The 21,178-nt window shown below is 44.4% G+C and overlaps 1 protein-coding gene across 5 annotated transcripts in view; it reads right to left on the bottom strand.

Moving 5' to 3' along the window:
• ENAH (ENAH actin regulator) overlaps window positions 1–21,178 on the bottom strand; it is a 138,683-nt gene that overhangs the window by 92,146 nt on the left and 25,359 nt on the right. For 4 of the 5 annotated variants that reach the window (XM_086693914.1, XM_086693916.1, XM_086693915.1 and 1 more), the window contains exon 1: window positions 17,706–17,794. The exons of the other annotated variant lie outside the window; for it this stretch is intronic. In XM_086693914.1, coding sequence (XP_086550040.1) covers window positions 17,706–17,779 — 74 coding nt within the window. In that variant the 5' untranslated portion in view covers window positions 17,780–17,794. Of the gene's footprint in view, window positions 1–17,705; window positions 17,795–21,178 lie in introns of those variants that run through there. 5 annotated transcript variants of the gene reach the window in all.

The following is a 21,178-nucleotide window of genomic DNA, read 5'->3' as shown; positions in this document are numbered from 1 at the left end:
AGAGCATCACGGAGGCCTTTGTAACGAAGAGACGTGATGCACGCGCACCATGTCAACAAAATGATCAAACCTAACATCCCAGAACTGGAGCAAAAGGTCATCACGGGGCTCCACGTGACAGGCTGGAAAGAACACAACGTCGCTATGTAATATCCCTGCCTCAAATGTTTAGCCCACGTACACTCAAGCAGAAACAATCGAACATATCCAAAATAATGAGCATTTAACAAAGCTACTGGCCAGGATTCCTCAAAATGGCAATGGCAAAAAAGGGGGAGGAAAGGCTGAAGAATGGTTTTCAGAATCTAGATTAAAGGAAACCAAAGAGACTGGATGAGCATATGTAACCGGTGAATGGACAGAGGGGAAGAGCAGTAATGAACGTTGCTGGTAAACTTAAGAAAATCTGGGTGAAGACGGTACATTAGACATCATGCATCAGCGTTAAACACCTACAGCGGGATGACTTCGCTGTGTGACAGAAGCAAGTGCCTGTGCTGTCACATTGGTGGGGCTGCGTGCAGCTCTCAAAGGCTGTACCCAACACACAAATATACAAGGGGAGTATACTTGGGGAGTAGAGCACAGGAATGCTCTTGTAAGGTAAGCAGATATGAAAAAGTATTAACTGGTGAATCTATGTAACAAGTACATTAATTTTCTTTGTAACATTCTTGTAACTTTGAAGTCTTTCCCAAAAAAGTAAATTCAGAGGAATGTCAAAATAAATAAAGAGATTACACACTGATGAAAACAGGAGAGTAAGATCTATTTACCATGAACAAATTCACTTTAAACAACATGCCTCGAAATATACCTAACAACAAAACTGTAGGAAGAAAATCAACAATTATTCTTAATTTAACCTACTGCTCAGAACTGACAAATCAAGCAAACAAAATACAAGCAAAAATATCAAGTCCTGAACAACACAATTAGAAGGCTCAAACTGGAAGTACACAGAATGCCACTCCAAAGAGAAAATACATAGTTTTTCTAGCATATCTGAAACATTTATAAAAATAAACCATGTATTGGAAAAAAGGACACCTTGTTAAATGCCAAAGAGTCTATTTTGTAGATTATGCCCTGATATCATACAATAAAATCAGAAATGTATAACAAAATAAGTATCAAAACATTCCCAAACTTGGAAACCAGAAAGTATAATTACATAACCCTGAGGTTAAAGACGAAATCAGTAAAAGTTAAGAAACAGGGGCGCCTGGGTGGCGCAGTCGGTTGAGCGTCCGACTTCAGCCAGGTCACGATCTCGCGGTCCGTGAGTTCGAGCCCCACGTCAGGCTCTGGGCTGATGGCTCAGAGCCTGGAGCCTGTTTCCGATTCTGTGTCTCCCTCTCTCTCTGACCCTCCCCCGTTCATGCTCTGTCTCTCTCTGTCCCAAAAATAAATAAATGTTGAAAAAAAAAATTAAAAAAAAAAAAAAAAGAAACATTTAGTAAACAGCTGTTAGAGCAAAGGCGGAACAGGCGGAACTGAAGAGGAAAATGTGTGGCTTTAAACACATTTATCAGAAAATAGAAAAGGTAAAAAATTTTAAACCAAAAGAGAAAACTCAAAGGAATAAAAAGGAAGGAAATCACAAGAAAGGCAGAGATCAATGCAAATTTCGACCAAAAGAACAAGTGAGGAAATCAACACCACCAAACCTGTTCCTGGTCGATGCTAATAAGCCAGACAACAGGCTGCTGAGAATGATCAAGAAAAAGAGAAAGACGACCCAAGAGTAGGGAACTAACTGGATGTTCCCAACACAGGAATTTTAACTAAACACTACTGAAGGCCTAATCTGAATAACTGCCAAAATTGTCACAAGACAATATAGAAAATTTGAATAGATTGAAAAGAAAACAGATCGAAAAACACATCAAAAGACTAAAGAAACTGAAATGGCAATGTTCCTCTCACACTCACGCCCACCACATACACACCACACAGACACATATCACACATACCACACATGCACCACTCGCGCGCGCGCGCACACACACACACACCCCAGACAACACCAACACAAACTCCTGAGACTATTTTTATTAGGTAAATTCTATCAAGTTTTACCTAATGAGGAAAGCATTCTTATCTTAAACAAGTGTGTTCAGAAAGTAAAGACCAAAGGCTGCCTAAATCATTTTATCAGGCTACCGTGATCTCGCTTCAAAAACCAGGTAAAGTTACAGGCTAATTCACTTACAAAAGTAGGCGTATAAATTACGGACCAAACAGACCCAATAGTGTACTTAAAAAAAAAAAAACAGGGGGCGCGTGGGTGGCTCAGTCGGTTGAGCGTCCGACTTCCGCTCAGGTCAGGATCTCACGGTCCGTGAGTTCGAGCCCCACGTCGGGCTCTGTGCTGACCGCTCAGAAGCTGGAGCCTGCTTCGGATTCTGTGTCTCCCTCTCTCTCTGCCCCTCCCCCGTTCACGCTCTGTCTCTCTCTGTCTCAAAAATAAATAAACATTAAAAAATAATTAAAAAAAAACAGATTCTCCATATTAAAAGATAAAAAGAAAAAACACGTCTACCTCAATAGAAGCAGAAAATTTGAAGGAGTCTATTCAGCAATTTTAAAATCTTCTCAAGCCAAGAACAGAGGAGAGTTTCCTCCTTTTGGTAAAGGTTATATACACCACAAAAGCCCACAACAAATACAGAGAAACTTCAGCCGAGCCCCTGCTTCCGGTGAGTCACAGAAGACTGTACTGGCCAACACGGAAAAAGGAAAGAGAGCTCACCTGAAGAGAGCAAGCTGGCACCATGGCCAGTGACACCCCCATCTAGCTAAAAGACCCGATGAAGTCCATTCCCCACCAAATCTGTACGTTTCATGCAATCTCAAACCTTAGTCAGCTTCTTCAAGAAGCTCAATAAATTAAGCTATTTATGCAAAAATAATGCAACACCTAAATCAAGCTGAAAAAGAATAAACTTGCACAATCAGGCAGTGAGACATACTATTAAATTCTAGATGCAACAGTGAGAACAGCAAAGTGTGAGCCCAAGCACAAGGGCCACACAGAAAAAATGGGAACTTTCTCTGTGACACAGAATGACATGATGACTTAATAAAGGCTAAAAGGGCATCTCAAATCAATGGCCAAAAATGGACTGTTTAATCAATGGTTCTTAACTGTCCAAAATGTGGACTCTACCTGAAAACAAACATTTTCCCTAAGAAAAATTAGGTAAATAATTTAACACTTAAGATTACATGTGGAACTTTTTTTTTTTTTTTTAACACTTACTTATTTTTGAGAGGCAGAGACTGAGCATGAGTGGGGAGGGGCAGAGAGAGAGGCAGACAGAATCCAAAGCAGGCTCTAGGCTCCAAGCTCTCAGCACAGAGCCTGACGTGGGGCTCAAACTCACGAACCACGAGATCATGACCTGAGCCGAAGCTGGACGTTTAACCGACTGAGCCACCCAGGTGCCCTGATGCGGAACTTCTTGAAACCTCACAGGATTTTTTTTAACAACACATACAGTTCTTTACTAGAGTTCAAAGTACATGTTTATAAGCTAGGAAACTATTAAAGGGAACAACCCCTGAAATGACAAGATACCATAGCTTGCAGCTCCCATAAAATTATTTTTAATTATATAATACTCTAAATTAGAGAAAAGTGGACAAAGTACACCTTCAAATAGAGCCTTGCTTTTCTCTTTCTCCAAAATGCAGTTCTGTAAATCCTAAAGTTCGTCCCTAGTGCCATGAGTCACTCTCATTTTCAAAGACAACACTCAGGGCATATAAATCAAAAGGACTATGGAAAACTACATTAAGGATGACATTTGTATTTACCAAACGTAAAGTTTTAAAAAAATCATAGCATCAGCCAATAAACAAAAACATAAAAATGAAATCACTTTAGGGGCGGCTGGGTGGCTCAGTCGGTTAAGCGTCGACTTCGGCTCAGGTCATGATCTCGCGGTCCGTGAGTTCGAGCCCTGCGTCAGGCTCTGTGCTGACAGCTCAGAGCCTGGAGCCTGTTTCAGATTCTGTGTCTCCCTCTCTCTCTGACCTTCCCCCGTTCATGCTCTGTCTCTCTCTGTCTCAAAAATAAATAAACATTAAAACAAAAATGAAATCACTTTATATAAAATTTCAACAACTTAAGTAGCATATGGCTATGGGACTGAATGGTCAGATTAAAAATTGTCAGTCACTTAGAATTATAAAGAAACAAGATTATGGTCAAATCAGAAATGTGTCACATAAAACAAATGAAAATAACCACCAAAAAACGCCTTTCACATATCAGGTTGTAAGGGGTCAATGTTATTTTTTCAACTATAATTCAATGTAAAACTTTCTGTGAGAAAGTTCTGCTAGAAATTTCTGCTAGAAACTGCTAATAAGCAAAAAGTTGTGTGTATGCCAAAAAACTTTCAGTAACAGTACAACATTATAAGTAAAATATTAAGTCATCCATCGCACTGAACAAACTCAGAATCTTAAGCAATTTTTAGTGGTGGACAATAAAAATGGGAATGCTTTGTCCCTTCATTGTGAAAACACCCAACTCTTAGGGGGCATTCCAGGCAAATTAAAGTCCAGACTCTTTTTACCATTTTTGGCCAATGAAGTTACTACTGTTCCTTTTTTCCTTCAGACCATGTCAGTGCCTTGGGAGAGAAGGGACAAACGGAGCCAGAGGGGAAATCAGAGCTTCCTACAAGCAGGAGCGTAAACAAGCTGGTGGGAAACCCGCACTGGCTGCTACCGAACAAGGCAGAGCTACACACAGTTTACCCACTAGAAATACCACCAGTGTTTACAAATCCTACGTGTTAACATGCAACACTGGACTATGTTAATAACAACATGTATAAGACCAAACAGTAGAAAGCCTCCTTTTGTATTCAGCTGAGTATCACAAAAAAGCACAATATATTTATAAATGGGGAAAACACAAGACTTGAAAATAAGCATAATTCAGACTGTTTAGGGAAGCCCTAAGTGAAAAGATCACAAAATGGCTGCAAGCATACTTTTGTCAACATCAATTAGACATTACAGGAGGGGCTGTCCAGGGTTAGACAATTTATACCCAAAGGGGATGATGTCACCCTACCGTGTTGATTTCTCTCAGGGTTTCTGAAAGAAAATCTACACAAGAGAAAAACAATTCCAAAAATATGAACCCAGAGCAATCAAATGCTTGTTCATCTCTGAAATGCAAATAGGAAATACCAAATTATAATCTTAAAAAACGCAAGCACCGTCACAAACACAGGTTACCGATCTCCACTGAAAACCAATGCTGAGTTACAACAGGAGTCCTCTATCCTATACTGGTTTTACTTATTTTTTTTAAATTTTCTTTTAATGTTTATTCATTTTTTGAGACACAGAGACAGAGCATGAGTGGGGGAGGGGCAGAGAGAGAGGGAGACACAGAATCTGAAGCAGGCTCCAGACTGTGGGCTGTCAGCACAAAGCCCAACATGGAGCTCGAACTCACAAACCACGAGATCGTGACCTGAGCCAAAGTCGGACGCTGAACCGTATACTGGTTTTGAACTAGCATCACAGAATTAGAAAAGCAAAAGCAACTAAATAAGTCGTATTCGAGAAATAATTTTAACACTAACTACAATTAGGTGGAAATACACACTGTGTCTTGAAGTGAAAAATGATAAATACTATTTAAAATTCTTAAATTCTATCAAATGCTAATGAGATTTCTATTGAGAAGGTTAGGGATGCCGGAAACGAAGAACACTGAATCAAGGACTCTACCCCCAGCCATTAACTAATTCGAAGGCTGACAGCCAAGTTCACGGTTAGCTTCACTGACTACCTGGACAGGAGCTTCACAACCATGTCATACTCAATTCTCACAAAATTCACAGAAGTAGGTACTGTTGCTATCCCCATTTTGCAGATGAGGACACTGAGGCTCAGACATGAAACCACTTGCCTAAGGTTATAAATGTACGAAGCCATAAGTCCAGGATTCAAACAAGAGCCGTCTGAGCCCAGGATGCTTCCCCAAACTGCCACCAAGTGTGTATAAATTGGATCTTTTTCATTCCAACTTCTTCATCCGTGTGATGAAACATTCTAACAAACATAAAAAGAGCAATAGTGTTTTCAACTATGAAACAAGACAGATCTAGAAGCTGTGGAAAGGAGAGATCAATCAATCTCTGATGCCCTGATATAAAAATGCCCTGATATAAAAATGGACAATTCATAGAACATTTAGAGAAAATGGACAGAGATGAAAAATATTCAAGTTCTCTATGGCAAAGAAATGCAAAGTAAAACAAGATATCCTTTTAAACCCTGATAGTATCAATGTGGGAAAGGGGCCTACCTTGTTGATAAAAGTGAACCGGTACAACCATTTCCAAGGGCTATTTGCCCTTATAAATCAAGAGTCTTTGAAATGTAGACAGGCAGTGACTCAGCCAATTACATTGTTTACAAGCACGTTACTTAAGGTAAGTGTGTATGTACATATAAGAATGCTAAACCAACAGGCCCTCTGGATGATGGAAAATTCCAACATGGGACCAACTAGGTAAACACATTTTCAGACTGATTTTTTGGGGGGGATACAACTGAGCCCCTAACAAGTATTTTCATGATCTCTTGTGCTTTGAAAGCATGAAAGATCTCATGAAACTGCAGATATTCAGTCACTCGTGAATAGACACGCATATGGTAATTTTTTAAATAATATGGGTCTACGGGGCGCCTGGGTGGCGCAGTCGGTTAAGCGTCCGACTTCAGCCAGGTCACGATCTCGCGGTCCGGGAGTTCGAGCCCCGCGTCGGGCTCTGGGCTGATGGCTCAGAGCCTGGAGCCTGTTTCCAATTCTGTGTCTCCCTCTCTCTCTGCCCCTCCCCCGTTCATGCTCTGTCTCTCTCTGTCCCAAAAATAAATAAACGTTCAAAAAAAAAAAAAAAAATTTACAAAGAGAATATCTTACAGTCAACCCTATGCTTGGCACCTTTACAGACATCGTCCCTTATTTCCTGACAATCACCCTGTAATGTACTGTTGCTCTCACTTCACAGATTTGGGAGCAAATCTCAGGTTAAGTAATTCAGGGAACCGGTCCGAGGCAAGGCTAATCTTCACACCAGACCTTATATATTCTACCTCAAAGCCCATGCTATTTCCAAGATGTCACCCCAATACATTCCTTTCTCCCGTGGTATTAGAACTGATATTATAAAATAAAATCAGTAAAAGACATCCAGAACATATTTAAAACATGTATATTAAAAATGAAATAATACTGCTTTCAAAGCACAAGAGATCATGAAAATATTTGTTAGGGGCTGAGTTGTATCCCCCCAAAAAGTCCATCTGTTGGACTTCTAACCCTCAGCACCTCAGAATGTGACTGTATGTGGAGACGGGTCTCTAGAGAGGTAATTAAGGTAAAAAGAGACCATACTGGTGGCCCTAATCCTTCTGAGAAAAGATGAGGACAAAAAGGGAAGAGAGTGCGAACACGGCAAGAAGGGGGCCAACCGCAGGCAGAGGAGACAAGCATCAGAAAAAAACAAACCTGCCAATACCTCGTCTTAGATTTCCGACCCCCAGAATTGTGAGAAAACACACTTTTGTTTCAGCCACCATCTGTGGCACTTTGTTACAGCGGCGGTAGCAGGCTGATACAGTGCTCTTACTCTACAAATACTGAACGCTGTAAAAACCTACAAATGACGTCCCCCGGTTTTAAAGAAAACATGCTCCTTCTAGATTATTCTAAAGCACCAAAAGAAAATATCTTACAAATACTTTTTTTTAAGTTTATTTATTTATTTTTGAGACAGGGAGAGACTGCAAGTGGGGAAGGGCAGAGAGAGAGGGGGAGAGAGAGAATCACAAGCAGGCTCCACACTGTCAGGGCAGAGCCTGATGCGGGGCTCGAACTCATAAGCCATGAGATCATGACCTCAGCCGAAGTCAGACGCTTAACTGACTGAGCCACCCTGGTACCCCTACAAATACTTTTAAAGAAATATTACATCATTTTGGAAATACACATAAATTTAACCTCCTAGAATCACCATGTTAGTTAAAAAGCACTGCTGGTCCATTCAAAATAAGCATGAATAACCTTACAATCCTAGAACTAGACCCTCTGACACATACCCAACAGAATAACTAAGCACCTGTCAAGGCCCGCAGGCCAGAAGCCCCGTCCCCTGAAGGGAAAAGCCACCTGCCCGGCCAGCTGCCCGCTTCCTGGAGATCAGGTGCATTCATGCAGCCCCACAGCACAAACACTCCTCCCAGCTCATGGCAAAAGAAAAACACAAAAAAACAAAGCCTCACACTTAACTCTGACTGACTGCCAAGCGCCCTCGAACATTTGAGAAATCTTCTAACTTGAAAGGTAAGAAACAAAATAGAGGGAGAGGAGAAATTTTTTATAAAACAAGACAATGCAGGGAAGAGGAAAGATTGCAAATTATATATAATTAATATTTTCAAAGGAAAAATAAAGATATTCATTGGAGAAATAAGAATGTTATTAGAAGAAATATATATATAGGGGCACCTGGGTAGCTCAGTCGGTTAAGTGTCCAACTTCAGTTCAGGTCACGATCTCATGGTTCGTGAGTTCGAGCCCCGCATCGGGCTCCGTGCTGACAGCTCAGAGCCTGGAGCCTGCTTCGGATTCTTTGCCTCCCTCTCTCTCTGCCCCTCCCCTGCTCACGCTCTGTCCCTCTCTCTCTCAAAAAAACATTTAAAAAAATTTTTTTTAAGATAAATGAGGAAGAAAAGAGAAAATAATAAAAACTGGTCCAGGGCACCGGGGTCGCTCAGTTGGTTAAGCATCCGACTTCAGCTCAGGTCATGATCCCACAGTTTGTGAATTCAAGCCTCACATCCGGCTCTGCACGGACAGCTCAGAGCCAGGAGCCTGCTTCAGATTCTGTGTCTCCCTCATTCTCTGCCCCTCCCCCACTTGCGCTCTGTGTCTTTCTCAAAAATAAATAAACATTAAAAAAATAAAAAATAAAAAAAACTGGTCCAAGAGGCCCCAAAACCCCATAACAAGACATCTTCCTTTTCAGACAAACCAGTACCAAAGGAATAATAAATTGCTTTAGCATCGAAGGGCACATGTTTCTAGATTTAGAGCATCCATCAAGGGGCGCCTGGGTGACTCAGTGGGTTGAGGATCTGACATCAGCTCAGGTCATGATCTCATGTTTCGTGAGTTCAAGCCCCACATCAGGGTGGCTGCTATCAGCATGGAGCCTGCTTTGGATCCTCTGTCCCCTCTCTCTCTCTCTGTCCCTCCCCCACTTGCACACTTTCTCTCTTAAAAATAATAAAATACTGGGGCGCCTGGGTGGCGCAGTCGGTTAAGCGTCCGACTTCAGCCAGGTCACGATCTCGTGGTCTGGGAGTTCGAGCCCCGCGTCAGGCTCTGGGCTGATGGCTCGGAGCCTGGAGCCTGTTTCCGATTCTGTGTCTCCCTCTCTCTCTGCCCCTCCCCCGTTCATGCTCTGTCTCTCTCTGTCCCAAAAAAAAAAAATAAATAAACGTTGAAAAAAAAAAAAAAAATTAAAAAAAAAAAATAATAATAATAATAAAATACTTAAAAAAAATAAAAATAAATGAAGCATCCATCAAAAGCCAAGCACAATGAACTGTTTTTTTAGATTCACACTAAGACACGTAAAGTTTCAGAGCACCAGGAATAAAGGCAAGTCCTAAAGACTTCCAGAAAGACAAAACTGGTTTCTTCCAAAGGACTGAGAAACAGAAGGACATCAAATTTTTCAGAGCAACATTGGAAACTTGAAGACACTGGAGTGATGCCTTCAAAATTCTGAGGAAAAATAATTTCCAACCTTGACTTCTAGCCACAGCCAAATTACCAATCAAGATTTTAAAAAAGATATTATTCTCTCTTTTTTTTAGTTTATTTTTTTAATTTATTTTTGAGAGAGAGAGCAGGGAAGGGGCAGAGAGAGAATCTCAAGCAGGCTCCACACTGTCAGCACAGTCCCCAATGTGGTGCTCAATCTCACAAACCATGAGATCATGACCTAAATAGATACCAAGAATCAGAAGTTTAACTGACTGAGCCCCCCCCCCCCACCCAGGGCCCCTCTAGTATTCTTAATATTGTAGGTCTAAAAGAACTTGCTTCCCATGCCTCATTTCTTAGGAAGCTACAAGTGGTAACCAAGACAAAAAACAGGCAAAGAGAATCCCCGGGACGGTGAAAATTGTACTACAAGAAGTTGGCCACAAAAACAACTGGTCCAAACCGGAACAGAAGGTTAAAGGTATCCAAGAAGAAAATAAGCCTGGTCTGTGCTAAAAGGCAAGTTAACCATCAGTGGGAGAGTTTGAGCCTGAGTAAGTAGTGAGTGCATGGAAAATCAAGCACACGCACACTAAGATTCACTAAATCTAGATAAAACAGTCTTTTGCAAGGTAAATGTGATCATGGTACACAACCAAGCTGAGCTGTAAATGGTGTTTATGTAATCATTAGAATGCAAATCCTGGTTAACCAAAATTTGTTACATATCTATCTACAAGACGAAAAGAAAAACACACATACATCATGGGGAGACAGTGCTAAAAAACTAAACCCCTATCTTCCATAACAGGAAGTCAAGAGACAAATTCTAAAACTGGAGCAGGTTAAATGTTGGAAATACCAAGAAACTGTAGAAGCAAGGAAAAGGTGGCAGTGGTTCCTGTGGAGACCTGGATTCTACAGGAAAAAAGAAAAGGGCTAAGAAGCCCTTTTTTTTTTCAATTCTAGGTCCCGTATTACTATTTGACTTCACGAACTATATGCTACTTTAATAAAAATTACATTTTAGAATCCAGCTTTAAATTTTAAAAATCACGCTTTAGAACAATATTTAATTACACAGGAAAGTATTCACAGTACATTACCAAGGAGGAATCACAATATAGAACATTATGTTCAATTAAAAAAACCAATCCTACATAAGAAAAAAAATAAAAATACACACTGAAAGTGTTTTTTTTCTGGAATAGTGGCATTATTTTCACTTCCTTACATAAGTTTTCTGTGTTGTTCAAATTTTCTATAATTTACGTGCATTACTTTCTAATTCAATCAACCCAAGAAAGAGTAAAAGGTTAGTAGAGCCCCACGACCGATGAATTAAATTAATACTGATTCCTGCCCCAATAAGTCACTTAGGCCCCGTCATGCAGTTAAAAATAAACTTGTGATTTTGATAAATACTATAAAAACGCTGGGGGACACTCTTATAATCTAGCAAGAAAACAAAACAATGCCCGGTCCTCACGTGTTCTCATTTTTTTTCCAAGGGTGCTTCCATTTCATCAGTCTTAAACTTCACACCAAGATTACGAGACTCAGAGAGCTGACTTCCAGCTAGACGACACGGTCACTTTCTAAGCTTAAAATGTAACCGAAGAGATGGAACGAGGAAACCACTTAAACCTTCCCTTATGTCCAAAACAGAGCTAAAATTCAAAGAGAAAAAAAGGCAACCAACAAAATAGAGGAAATATTTATAAGACAACCGCTACGAATGCTGGCTTTGGCCCACACACGCATGCTCGGGCAAGAACAAATCCTCAAATGTTCCTGACATTATAATATCCCAACCTTAATGCAAACGCTCATCAAAAGTAGAATGGACAAACAAAGCAGCCTTTCACAGAGTAAAACGAACGATATGCATGAGTGACACAAATCTGACGTTAGAGTGAAAGAAACCAGACCCAGAACATTGCGATTCTAGTTACAGAGTGCCCAAACAGGCAAAACCAACCTAGGTGGTTACATGTCAGACACTGGTTACCCTGTGGGGACAGACTGTGACTATGAGAGGGCAGGAAGGGAGCAGGGTTCTCTTTAATCGGTGCTAGTTACGCCGGTCTGCTGAGTCAGTGAAAACTGCGTTCACTCTCGGGACGTGTACTTTTCTGTATACGTTATACATCAATGCAAACTTCAAATCAAAAAATGGTTGAGATTCAGATGACCAGCAAGCACATGAAAAGATATTCAACATCATTAATTATTAGGGACAGATGAATCAAAAACCACGAAGTCCCACTTCATACTCACTAGGATGGCCACAATAAAACCCAAAAACCCATACACAGTACCTAAAATCAAGTGTCGGTAGAGGATGTGGAGAAACTGGAACTCTCGCCCATTGCTGATGAGAACGTAAAACAGTAGGGCCCCTGGAGAAACCGGTTTGACACACTGCCAGTAATTTGAACGTGGATTTAGCGCAAGACCCAGCAATTCCACTCCCAGGTGTATGTCCAAAGAAACTGAAAGAGGCACTCCAACAAACACCTGTATATACGTGTCCACAGCAGCTCTACTGACAACAGCCGAAGGCAGAAACAACCCAAATAGCTACCTACAGATAAACGAACAATCGAGATGCAGCCTATCCACATACCCAACAAAGGAGTATAAAGGAATCAAAGTGTGAAAACCACTGAAATAGACACCTGCTGGAACACGGGTGACCCCCGAGACCTCAGCTAGACAGGAGAGGCTGGACACAAAAAGCCACATGTTTTATGATTCCATTTATATAAGATGCCCCGAATAGGCAAATCTGCAGAGTCAGAATGCAGACTGGTGGTTGTCAGGGACTGAGGGGACGGCTGGGCAGGGGACGGGGGCAGGAAGAAACAGGAAGTGACTGCTTCATGGGTACAGGGCATCCACTTGCAGTGATGAAATCTGGAACCAAATCGTGCTGACAGTCACACATTATAAATGTACTTAATGTCACCCAAATGTACACTGTAAAATGGTTACCATGGTGTGAATTTTACGTTACATATTTTACCACCATAAAAAAAATGTTTTCGAAAAAAGGGAACATTTAAATGCAGGCCAGAATACAGTAAGCACTCTCCATACATTGGTAATTAGAACATAAACTAAAAACAATCCATTTTGCAAAGTATTTTGGCGATTAGTAAGTAATTCATCTTTGCCCCAGTTCATGTCTCCTCCTGAAAGCCCTAAGAAACGAAAAAGCTTTAGATCCATAAGGGCCCGCTGTAACATTTATAATAGCAAAACAAGCACACACACACATACACACACACCACCAAAAACAACTAAATGACAAGCCATCAGGGAATAGGTAAGTAAGTCAACAATATAGTTAGAAATTACGGCAAAACTAAAAATGTTTACTAAAGGCATCTATCATAAAATGGGGGAATGTTTATGTTACGAAGCAAATGTGATTAAAAGCAAGGAATATAAATTCTATAAACAAGAACACCTCAAAGAATGTTTACTATGGGTTTGCTGCAGTGACTGTTTTCTTTCTGCCTTCTGTCCCTTGAACAAAGCAAGCTTTCTCATCTCAGGGCCCTTGGAACAGCTCTGCTGACTCTGAGTACTCTTCTTCCTCACCTCACATGACTGTCTCCTCATCTTTCAGGTCACCTCAAACTTCACCCCTTCCCTACCTACTCGGATCACATCAGGCCTCAGCGCATCCCCTGCCCCGCCCCTTTCCCACCCCACGTTTTATCTTCTTTGCACCCATCTGAGAATAACTGACTTACTGGGACATGTTTCTCCTCCATCCCCTACTAGGACGTACGCCCCCTGGGGACAGAGGCTTTTACCTTGTCTAGACACATATCCCCACCAGATAACCATACCTGCCAGCAAAAATGAGTATTTGTGAAGCTAATCAACGAATACCAGTTGACTGATTAACGTGTTCCGTCTACTTTCCCACAGTTTGTCAATTTTCTATAATAAACACATATAATTTTTGTTTTTAATCCTGTTTTTAAATATAAAACTATTTCAATGGGTAAATAATTACTTACCAAACCAAAGAAAATATAGAACTTTGTTGGATTCTCCCTAAGGACAAGCCAAAGATCTGGTTTCCAATCTTAACAACAAAAATAACTAGTTATAAATCCTTCCTAATAGAGGATAATGCTCTAGTACACTTTACAGTCTATCTTTTCTATTTTCAGAAGCTCAGAGACGTGTCCCAAATTTCTAGTTCCACCACCCATGCCCTTCCCCGAACACACACATCATTTGAGTGGTATTTGAAAAGAGTCGCATGTGAGGCATGAAAATTATTTCAGAACTCACTGGAAACAGTATGCAAAAATATGAAATAATGTTGAGAAATAAATAAATTTCATTTTACTCTTATAAGTGAATTTCAAAAAAAAAAAAAAAACAGCCTAACTGCATTTACTCTTCTGATCTGTAACTGAAATGCAGTTTCACAAGAATATAACTATATTTAGTATCTATAATTATATTTATGTTGCGTCCATATATAAAAACTTGAAAAAAATTTCCTTTTCTGAAGAGTTGGTTGAGATATTCGAGAATCAAGTATGCTGGGACACCTGGGTGGCCCAGTGGGTTAAGCAACCAACTCTCGATTTCAGCTCAGGTCATGACCTCCCAGTTGTGAGATCTAGCCCCGCTTAAGAATCTCTCTCTTGGGGCACCTGTGTGGCTCAGCTGGCTGAGCGTCCGACTTCAGCTCAGGTCGTGATCTCGTGGTCTGTGAGTTCGAGCCCCGCGTCGGGCTCTGTGCTGACAGCTCAGAGCCCGGAGCCTGCTTCGGATTCTGTGTCTCCCTCTCTCTCCGCCCCTCCCCCACTCATGCTCTGTCTCTCTCTGCCAAAAATAAACATTTAAAAAAAAAAATCTCTCTCTCTCCCTCTGCCCCTCTCCCCCATTCGCGCGCGCGCACACACGCTCTAAAATTAAAAAAAAAAAAGCGCTACCATTTTGTAGAGGACAATGCCAGATTCCAATAAAATACAAGCATTCAAAATTTACTGTTATTATGTTTCCACTAGTGATTGGAAAACTACCCATCCACTAAATCAAGGTTTGAAGATGTCCAGCTTAAGGGCTGAAAATCTACTGAGCTCAGGCCAAGAACGCAACCCTGAACATCAAGACAAAACATAACAAAACGGTCATTTCCACTTATCGTTCTGTAGTTACCAGTCTACTAGCCAACGTGCCAGCAATTTTAAATGCAGATTTAAGTTCTAGTCACAATGATACAACCAAACTACATACACAAACGTACCTCCAAAATCTTGCACCTTACCCTTCCAGGCTCAGATACACCAAAGACCTTCTAGGTGACGTCCCTAGGTAGCACACGCAGACTTCCTAGCTTATGACTGACAGCTTGAAGCCCAAGCCTAAATAGACACTGGGGTTATTCAGATCCTGGCTTAGGATGCAGACGCATTATCTGGTATATAAAAGTAGAGCACACACCCACATGAAAGGTACTCACTGCAGGTTCTCGTTTCTGTAGTATTGAAGAAGTGTTCCCTCGTGATCAAAAGAATCTCAAGACGGCAGTGCTAAGTCACAGGGTGGCAATCAAGTTAGTCTCTTCTGTAGTCTTGACACAACTAGAACCATCAGAACCGGTAAGATATCTGCCCCCCGGATGCAACCCAAACCCACTAGGCAAGCTCAGGATTCGTGCAGTCAAGTAAATTCTATGCCAATGCTTCTAAAAGCTATTAGAATTGAAAATTCCAACACAAAATATGAATAAATCTCGCTCACACTGCCATCCAAACAATAGGAAGGCACTTGTGTCTCTGCCGTTGCCAAAATAACACGCAGCTAATTTTTCGTGTTCTTCCACCACCAGCTCATGATTAAACGCTGAGCAAGAAAAGAAGACAGAAGCAACATTTTTAATTTGCTCAATACTAGCTGTCAACTCCTCTTCCAAGGAAGCTCCCCTAAAGAGAAAGGTTATCAGTCAGAAGCATTACCAGCCAGCAGAATTAAGTGAATGTAACCGAGTGAGCGGGCATACACTCATCCTTGAGGCAAAGGAGCACGACCCGATCCAAGGAACCAGAATGCAGACTGCAGCTACAACCAATGTGCACCTAATCCCCAAACGGACTGCTCAGCAGCTGCTGCCCCTGCAAAGCTGCCTCCAGCCTCCTCCAAACATCCCCCTGGAGGAAAATGACAACGTCCTAACATTCAACTTTCCGCTAACTGGGGAAAAGAAAGGGCTAACCAAGGGCCAATATCCCTAAAAACTACCACCACCAGCAGCTCTTTGTATGAAGGGCTTACTTACCCATCTCCCTTGAAAAGAATGGCCATCCGGATACAACACTGGCCACGGGGATTGCTTTTAATCAACCAGGTGCCGGTCTGGGATTCCCCTCTCCTTCTCGCTCTCCTTCCCAGAGAGTAGAACACGGAACTAAGTGGCAATAATCGCCTCTGTGCCTACTGTCACTCCTGCTTCATCACTCACTAGTGAGGAGGTCACGGACCCTACAAAGCGCTCAGGGCTCCCCCCATCCATCCATCCATTCCCGACAGCCTGCTAGATGTCAAGCACTATGCTGCCTTGTTTTCCTCTGCGTCACTGATGAATCTTCAGGGATTTCAGAAGCAAAACTCAACTGGGGATTTTCATAATCTGCTTACGACGCTGGAACGAACGAGACTGCTGTCTCTGTGCCTTAGGCTTTCTAACTACCTTTATACGGACGACTACCAGGAAGCCATTCAAGCGAAACAAGACAACCCACAGGATGCTGCCACAGTAGGAAGGCAAAAAGCTAAGAAGAAGCCCCAGCACCCCTACGATGGGTACCCTGAACTGCAGAGACGGCCAACCCACATCGATTCATCTCCCAAAATGGCATTTGCCAACTTTTGAGGCCAGTGACGAACACGCCGTGCAGACTTCAACCCAGCACTGCACACGCACAGCTGCGTGGAACGGCATCTGCCACCGTCACGTGCCACGCATTCCGACACGGTCTACTCTTCCAGTTGTGATAAACAAGGTTTAAAAACTCGGTTTGAAGACCACCACCCGAAAACACTCCCTAGCCTTATTGCGGGGACAGAGAAAGGGAGAACTACTGGAGAGAAACCCGTCAGGACCCGGAGACGAAGGGGAGTCCCCGCTCCCCAGGCAGGTGAGGGAGCAGCACCAAGGGGAAGGGGGCCTCCTGGCCCGGGCATCCCAGTGTGAACTCGGGATGAACGGGTGGTCCGGAGAAAGATTTCTAAGACATCGGGTCAACGTGTCTAGCAAACAGAATACAGACACCGGAAACATCTGGGACGATTAAACGTACTGGGTCGAACCACATCAAACCGCCGCTTTCTAAATGGTCTCTTTAGGAACATCTTCCATTTCTAACCGCTCCGTAGGTCACCTGGGCCACTTCTGAAGAGTACGCTGGGGAGGGCCAGCAGCTGCCGTGGGCAAGAGCCACACAGCGTCCCGCCTGCGGGTGTCAACGGCGCCGGGGGGTGTCCCCGCTGCGGGCGGGGCCTCTCCTGGGGTCTCCATGGGGTCCCCCTTGGGGTGTCCGCGGGGGTCCCCACGGGGTCTGGGCGCCCAGCCGCCGCAGAGTGTGGGCCACGGGCCGTTTCACGACGGCCCCTGCGGCACCGCTCAGCTCGGTCAGCCCGGGGCGGGTGCTCGGGCGGGGGTCGCTCGCCGGCGGCACGAGGGACTGGACGAGCATGAACCGGACAACGTGGCGGCTGGGGGCTGCTGGCCTCCAGGGGTCGGACAGGCCGGCCCTTTTCCAGCCGCGTTCAGGCGACAGGTCTTTGTTCCGGACACGGTCCTCGGTCTTCCGACCGCGCACGCCCTGCAAGGTGCATCCTGACCGCGACTCACCGCGCCAGGGCCGGGCCTCCTCGGCCCTCCAGGGTGGGGTGCTCCTCGGCCCCGGGAATGGACGTCCTCCTCATTGCCGGCTGGGGGCATGCTCCTCGGCGCCGAGAAAGGAGACGCTCCTCAGTGCCGGTCGCGGGGGGGGGGGGGGGGGGGGGGGGCGGCGGGGGGGATACACCTCAGCCCCGAGAACGTCGGGCTCGGAGCCGCCCTCTCGGCCAGGGCTGCCGCCCTCCCGGCATGCAGTGCGGCCGGCGGCACCCACCCTCCAGACGCGGCACGTGCCGGGGCGGGGCCTAGCCGTGCCACACACGCGGGGACGCGGCGGGACAGGCGCCGCGCTCCTCATGCGCCGCTGACGTCGAGGCCACGGTGCACCGCGCCCCCCGACCGCGTCCCCGCCCCGCGCCAGTCCCCCAGCCACCGGAGAAGTCCCAGGCCCCGATGAGGGGGCACGCTACCTTCCGGCGCCGCGAGGCCCACCCGGTCCACTCGTGTTTCCGCCCACGGGCCCCGCGCAGTCCTCAGAAAGTGGGTGCGGGCCCTGACGGTGGACATGGCCCTCGCCAGTCTGGGGAAATGCACTTGTGTGCAGAGTCTCGTGCTGGGAAACAAGACACCCGCCCGGGATTCGGTCTTCGCCAGAAAATCCCTGCCCCGGTTCAACTTGGCCCGAATCTTCCGACGCGGGACAGGGAGAGCGGGCCGCGTCACACCAAATTCCAGAACACCTGCGCCACCCTTCACGGCCCGCGGTGTTGCCTCGCCGCCGCCGAAGCCACTGCCGTAGGGACGCTTCCGCACACGAGCCCCCTCACCCCCGGTCCACCTGTAACCTGCTCGTGTGCCAGCAGCCCTCCCGACCTACCGCCGTCCCACGCACGCAGTGTGGCCTCGAGAACGGCCGGCCACGGGGGAACCCCGCTACTGTGCGCGCTCACAAGTGGAATGGAAACGAGCCAACCCCCCCGGAACAGAGGCCAGGCGCTGCCAACGGGCCGGGGCGGCGGAACCGGGGACGGGTCCCACACGTCCAGCTGGGAGCCAAACTCCAGGACGTCTCCCGCACAGCACGGTGACCACAGCTCACCGTATACCGTGCACTGCAACGCTGGTCACACACTGCATCTCAAAAATGTTCTCACCACAAAGAAAAAGGTAATTATGTGAGGACACGGAGGGGTTACTCAACCTTATTGTGGTCATCGCTTCCCAACATACACGGATCCCAACATCACGGATTCACACTGCACACTTTAAACTTACCTACGTTATATGTGAACAAAACCTCAATAAAGCCGGGGAAAGAGGTGGATATGTAAGGTAATAAATAAACCTACCTCTTTTTTTGTTTAAAAAATTTTTTTAATGTTTATCTTGGGGGGGAGGGGGCAGAGAGAGAGGGAGACACAGAATCCGAAGCAGGCTCCAGGCTCTGAGCTGTCAGCCCAGAGCCTGATGTGGGTGGGGCTGGAGCACACGAACTTCAATTCAAGATCATGACCTGAGCTGAAGTCGGACACTTAACGGACTGAGACACCCAGGTGCCCCCCTTTTTTTTGAGAGAGAGAGAGAGCATGCACACCCACCCGTACAAGCACAAGAAGACCAGAGGGAGAGGGAGAGAGAATCCGAAGCAGGCTCGAGTGAGGAGCCCAACTCAGTGCTCAAGCCCACTAACAGTGAGATCATCACTTGAGCCAAAATCAAGAGTTGGGTGCCCAAATGACTGAGCCACCCAGGCACTCATCTTAAACCTACCTCTTTTTGTTTTTTAATGTTTATTTATTTTGAGAGGAGGAGAGTGACAGAGAGAATCTCAAGCAGGCTCTGAGCTGGACAGCACAGGTGGATGCATGGCTCAAACCTGCGAACAGTGATATCATGATCTGAGCCAAAATCAAGAGTATAAAGCTCAACAGACTGAGCCACCCAGGCGACCCCCCCAACCCTACCTCTTAATCAACCACTGAGGTTATTTTACACGTACGTCGCGAGGACCCTGTCATTCACCCACCACACCCCTCAATGGTTTTTATCAAATTAAATATTTTGAATTCAAACTTCTAGGGGCCACATGAACCTCTAACAACTGAACACATCCCACCCAGGCACGCTCTCTGGCCCACAGCTTCAGCTTCGCCTAAGCTCTCCGCGGTGTGCCTGTTCTCCCTTGCAAAGCTCTACTCCCACAGCTGGGGTGACAGGAGCATTGGCTACGGAAGGGAGGGACCATCAGGACCCACTTACGCTCACACACACTCTCTCCTGGGAGCCTTCTCCTCAAATCACGGACTTCAAAAGCAGCTAAAAATCTGTTTCTACCCCCAACATGAAACATTCTGTGTACTCTCACGTTAGATGTGCAGAGAGGGTGTTTTTAACGTGTCAACTCTTTAAGTCTTATTAAGACCATGCAACGATATGGCAAAGTGTGCAGGATGCTGTGTTAAATGAAAGATACCAAAGGTTATGCAACTACAGTGTCAGGGTTTATAGGTAACTTCCTTCGCTTTCCTGTAGTCCACATTTTTGTTGACAGTGCTTTTAATTTTAAATTGGAGGTGACGGATAGGTTCACTAGCTTGACTGCTGTGGTGATGGTTTCATGGGTACGTGCATGTCAAAACTTATCAGACCGCACGCTGAAGATGTGACGCTGACTGTATATGAAGAGTACATCAATGAAGCTGTTCAAACGTCTCCATGGTATGCAGTGTTTGAGAAACCATGGCAGAATGACATAAACATGTAACTACAGGACAGGCTGGAAGGTGGGGGATCAGACAGGAATCTCCTCCATAAAGTCACTCAGAGAGTGAATTTCAAAAGGAAGAAATGACAATCACGAGAAAAAAAGAAATACACTTCTAAAGAGAACCCCTCACACACACCCAGAGCGCAGAAGCCTTCTTTACTTGAAGCAAAAAAGAATTTGCAAGTTAAGGGGTTAGGAGAAGAACTTTAGTATTGCAGAAACGATTCTGAATTAGACTAAAACCCAGAAGAAAGGCAGCAAAGAACTTTGAAGACACTAGAGTTCTTCCCATGGATTTGAGAAGCCTCAGAAAAAATAGGCTCAGAGAAACGGACAAGATAAAACAAAGAGGTGGGGGGTTTTCTTGTTTGCTTAGGGATGTATGCTCTTTGTGCCTCGCTTTTATAGGTTACCCTGTTTTTTGTATTTTATCTATAATTTAGTAAATTAGTCCTTTCCATTTGTTTCCTAAAATATTTTCCCAATCTTTTTACTTTGATAAATACTAGTAAAATACTTCCCCAAGGGCTCTCAGATTAGATGGTAACCCTTTTGGGTTGGTTAGCTATTCTAAAAAAACACCTGTATTACCTTAGAGACTGAGAAAAGAGAAAGTAAGTCGCTAACAAGTCTTTTTATCAGCAAATCCATAATTTCACCTATAAATGAGGTGAAAAAAATCACCTAAAGCTAACCCAAAGTAAAATGACTCTCTCGT

The sequence above is a fragment of the Puma concolor genome, chromosome E4 (genome assembly GCF_028749965.1).
Source record: "Puma concolor isolate L17-30 chromosome E4, mPumCon1.1.hap2, whole genome shotgun sequence".
In the NCBI taxonomy this organism is placed as follows: Eukaryota; Metazoa; Chordata; class Mammalia; order Carnivora; family Felidae; genus Puma; species Puma concolor.
This window is presented reverse-complemented; position numbering and strand designations above follow the sequence as displayed.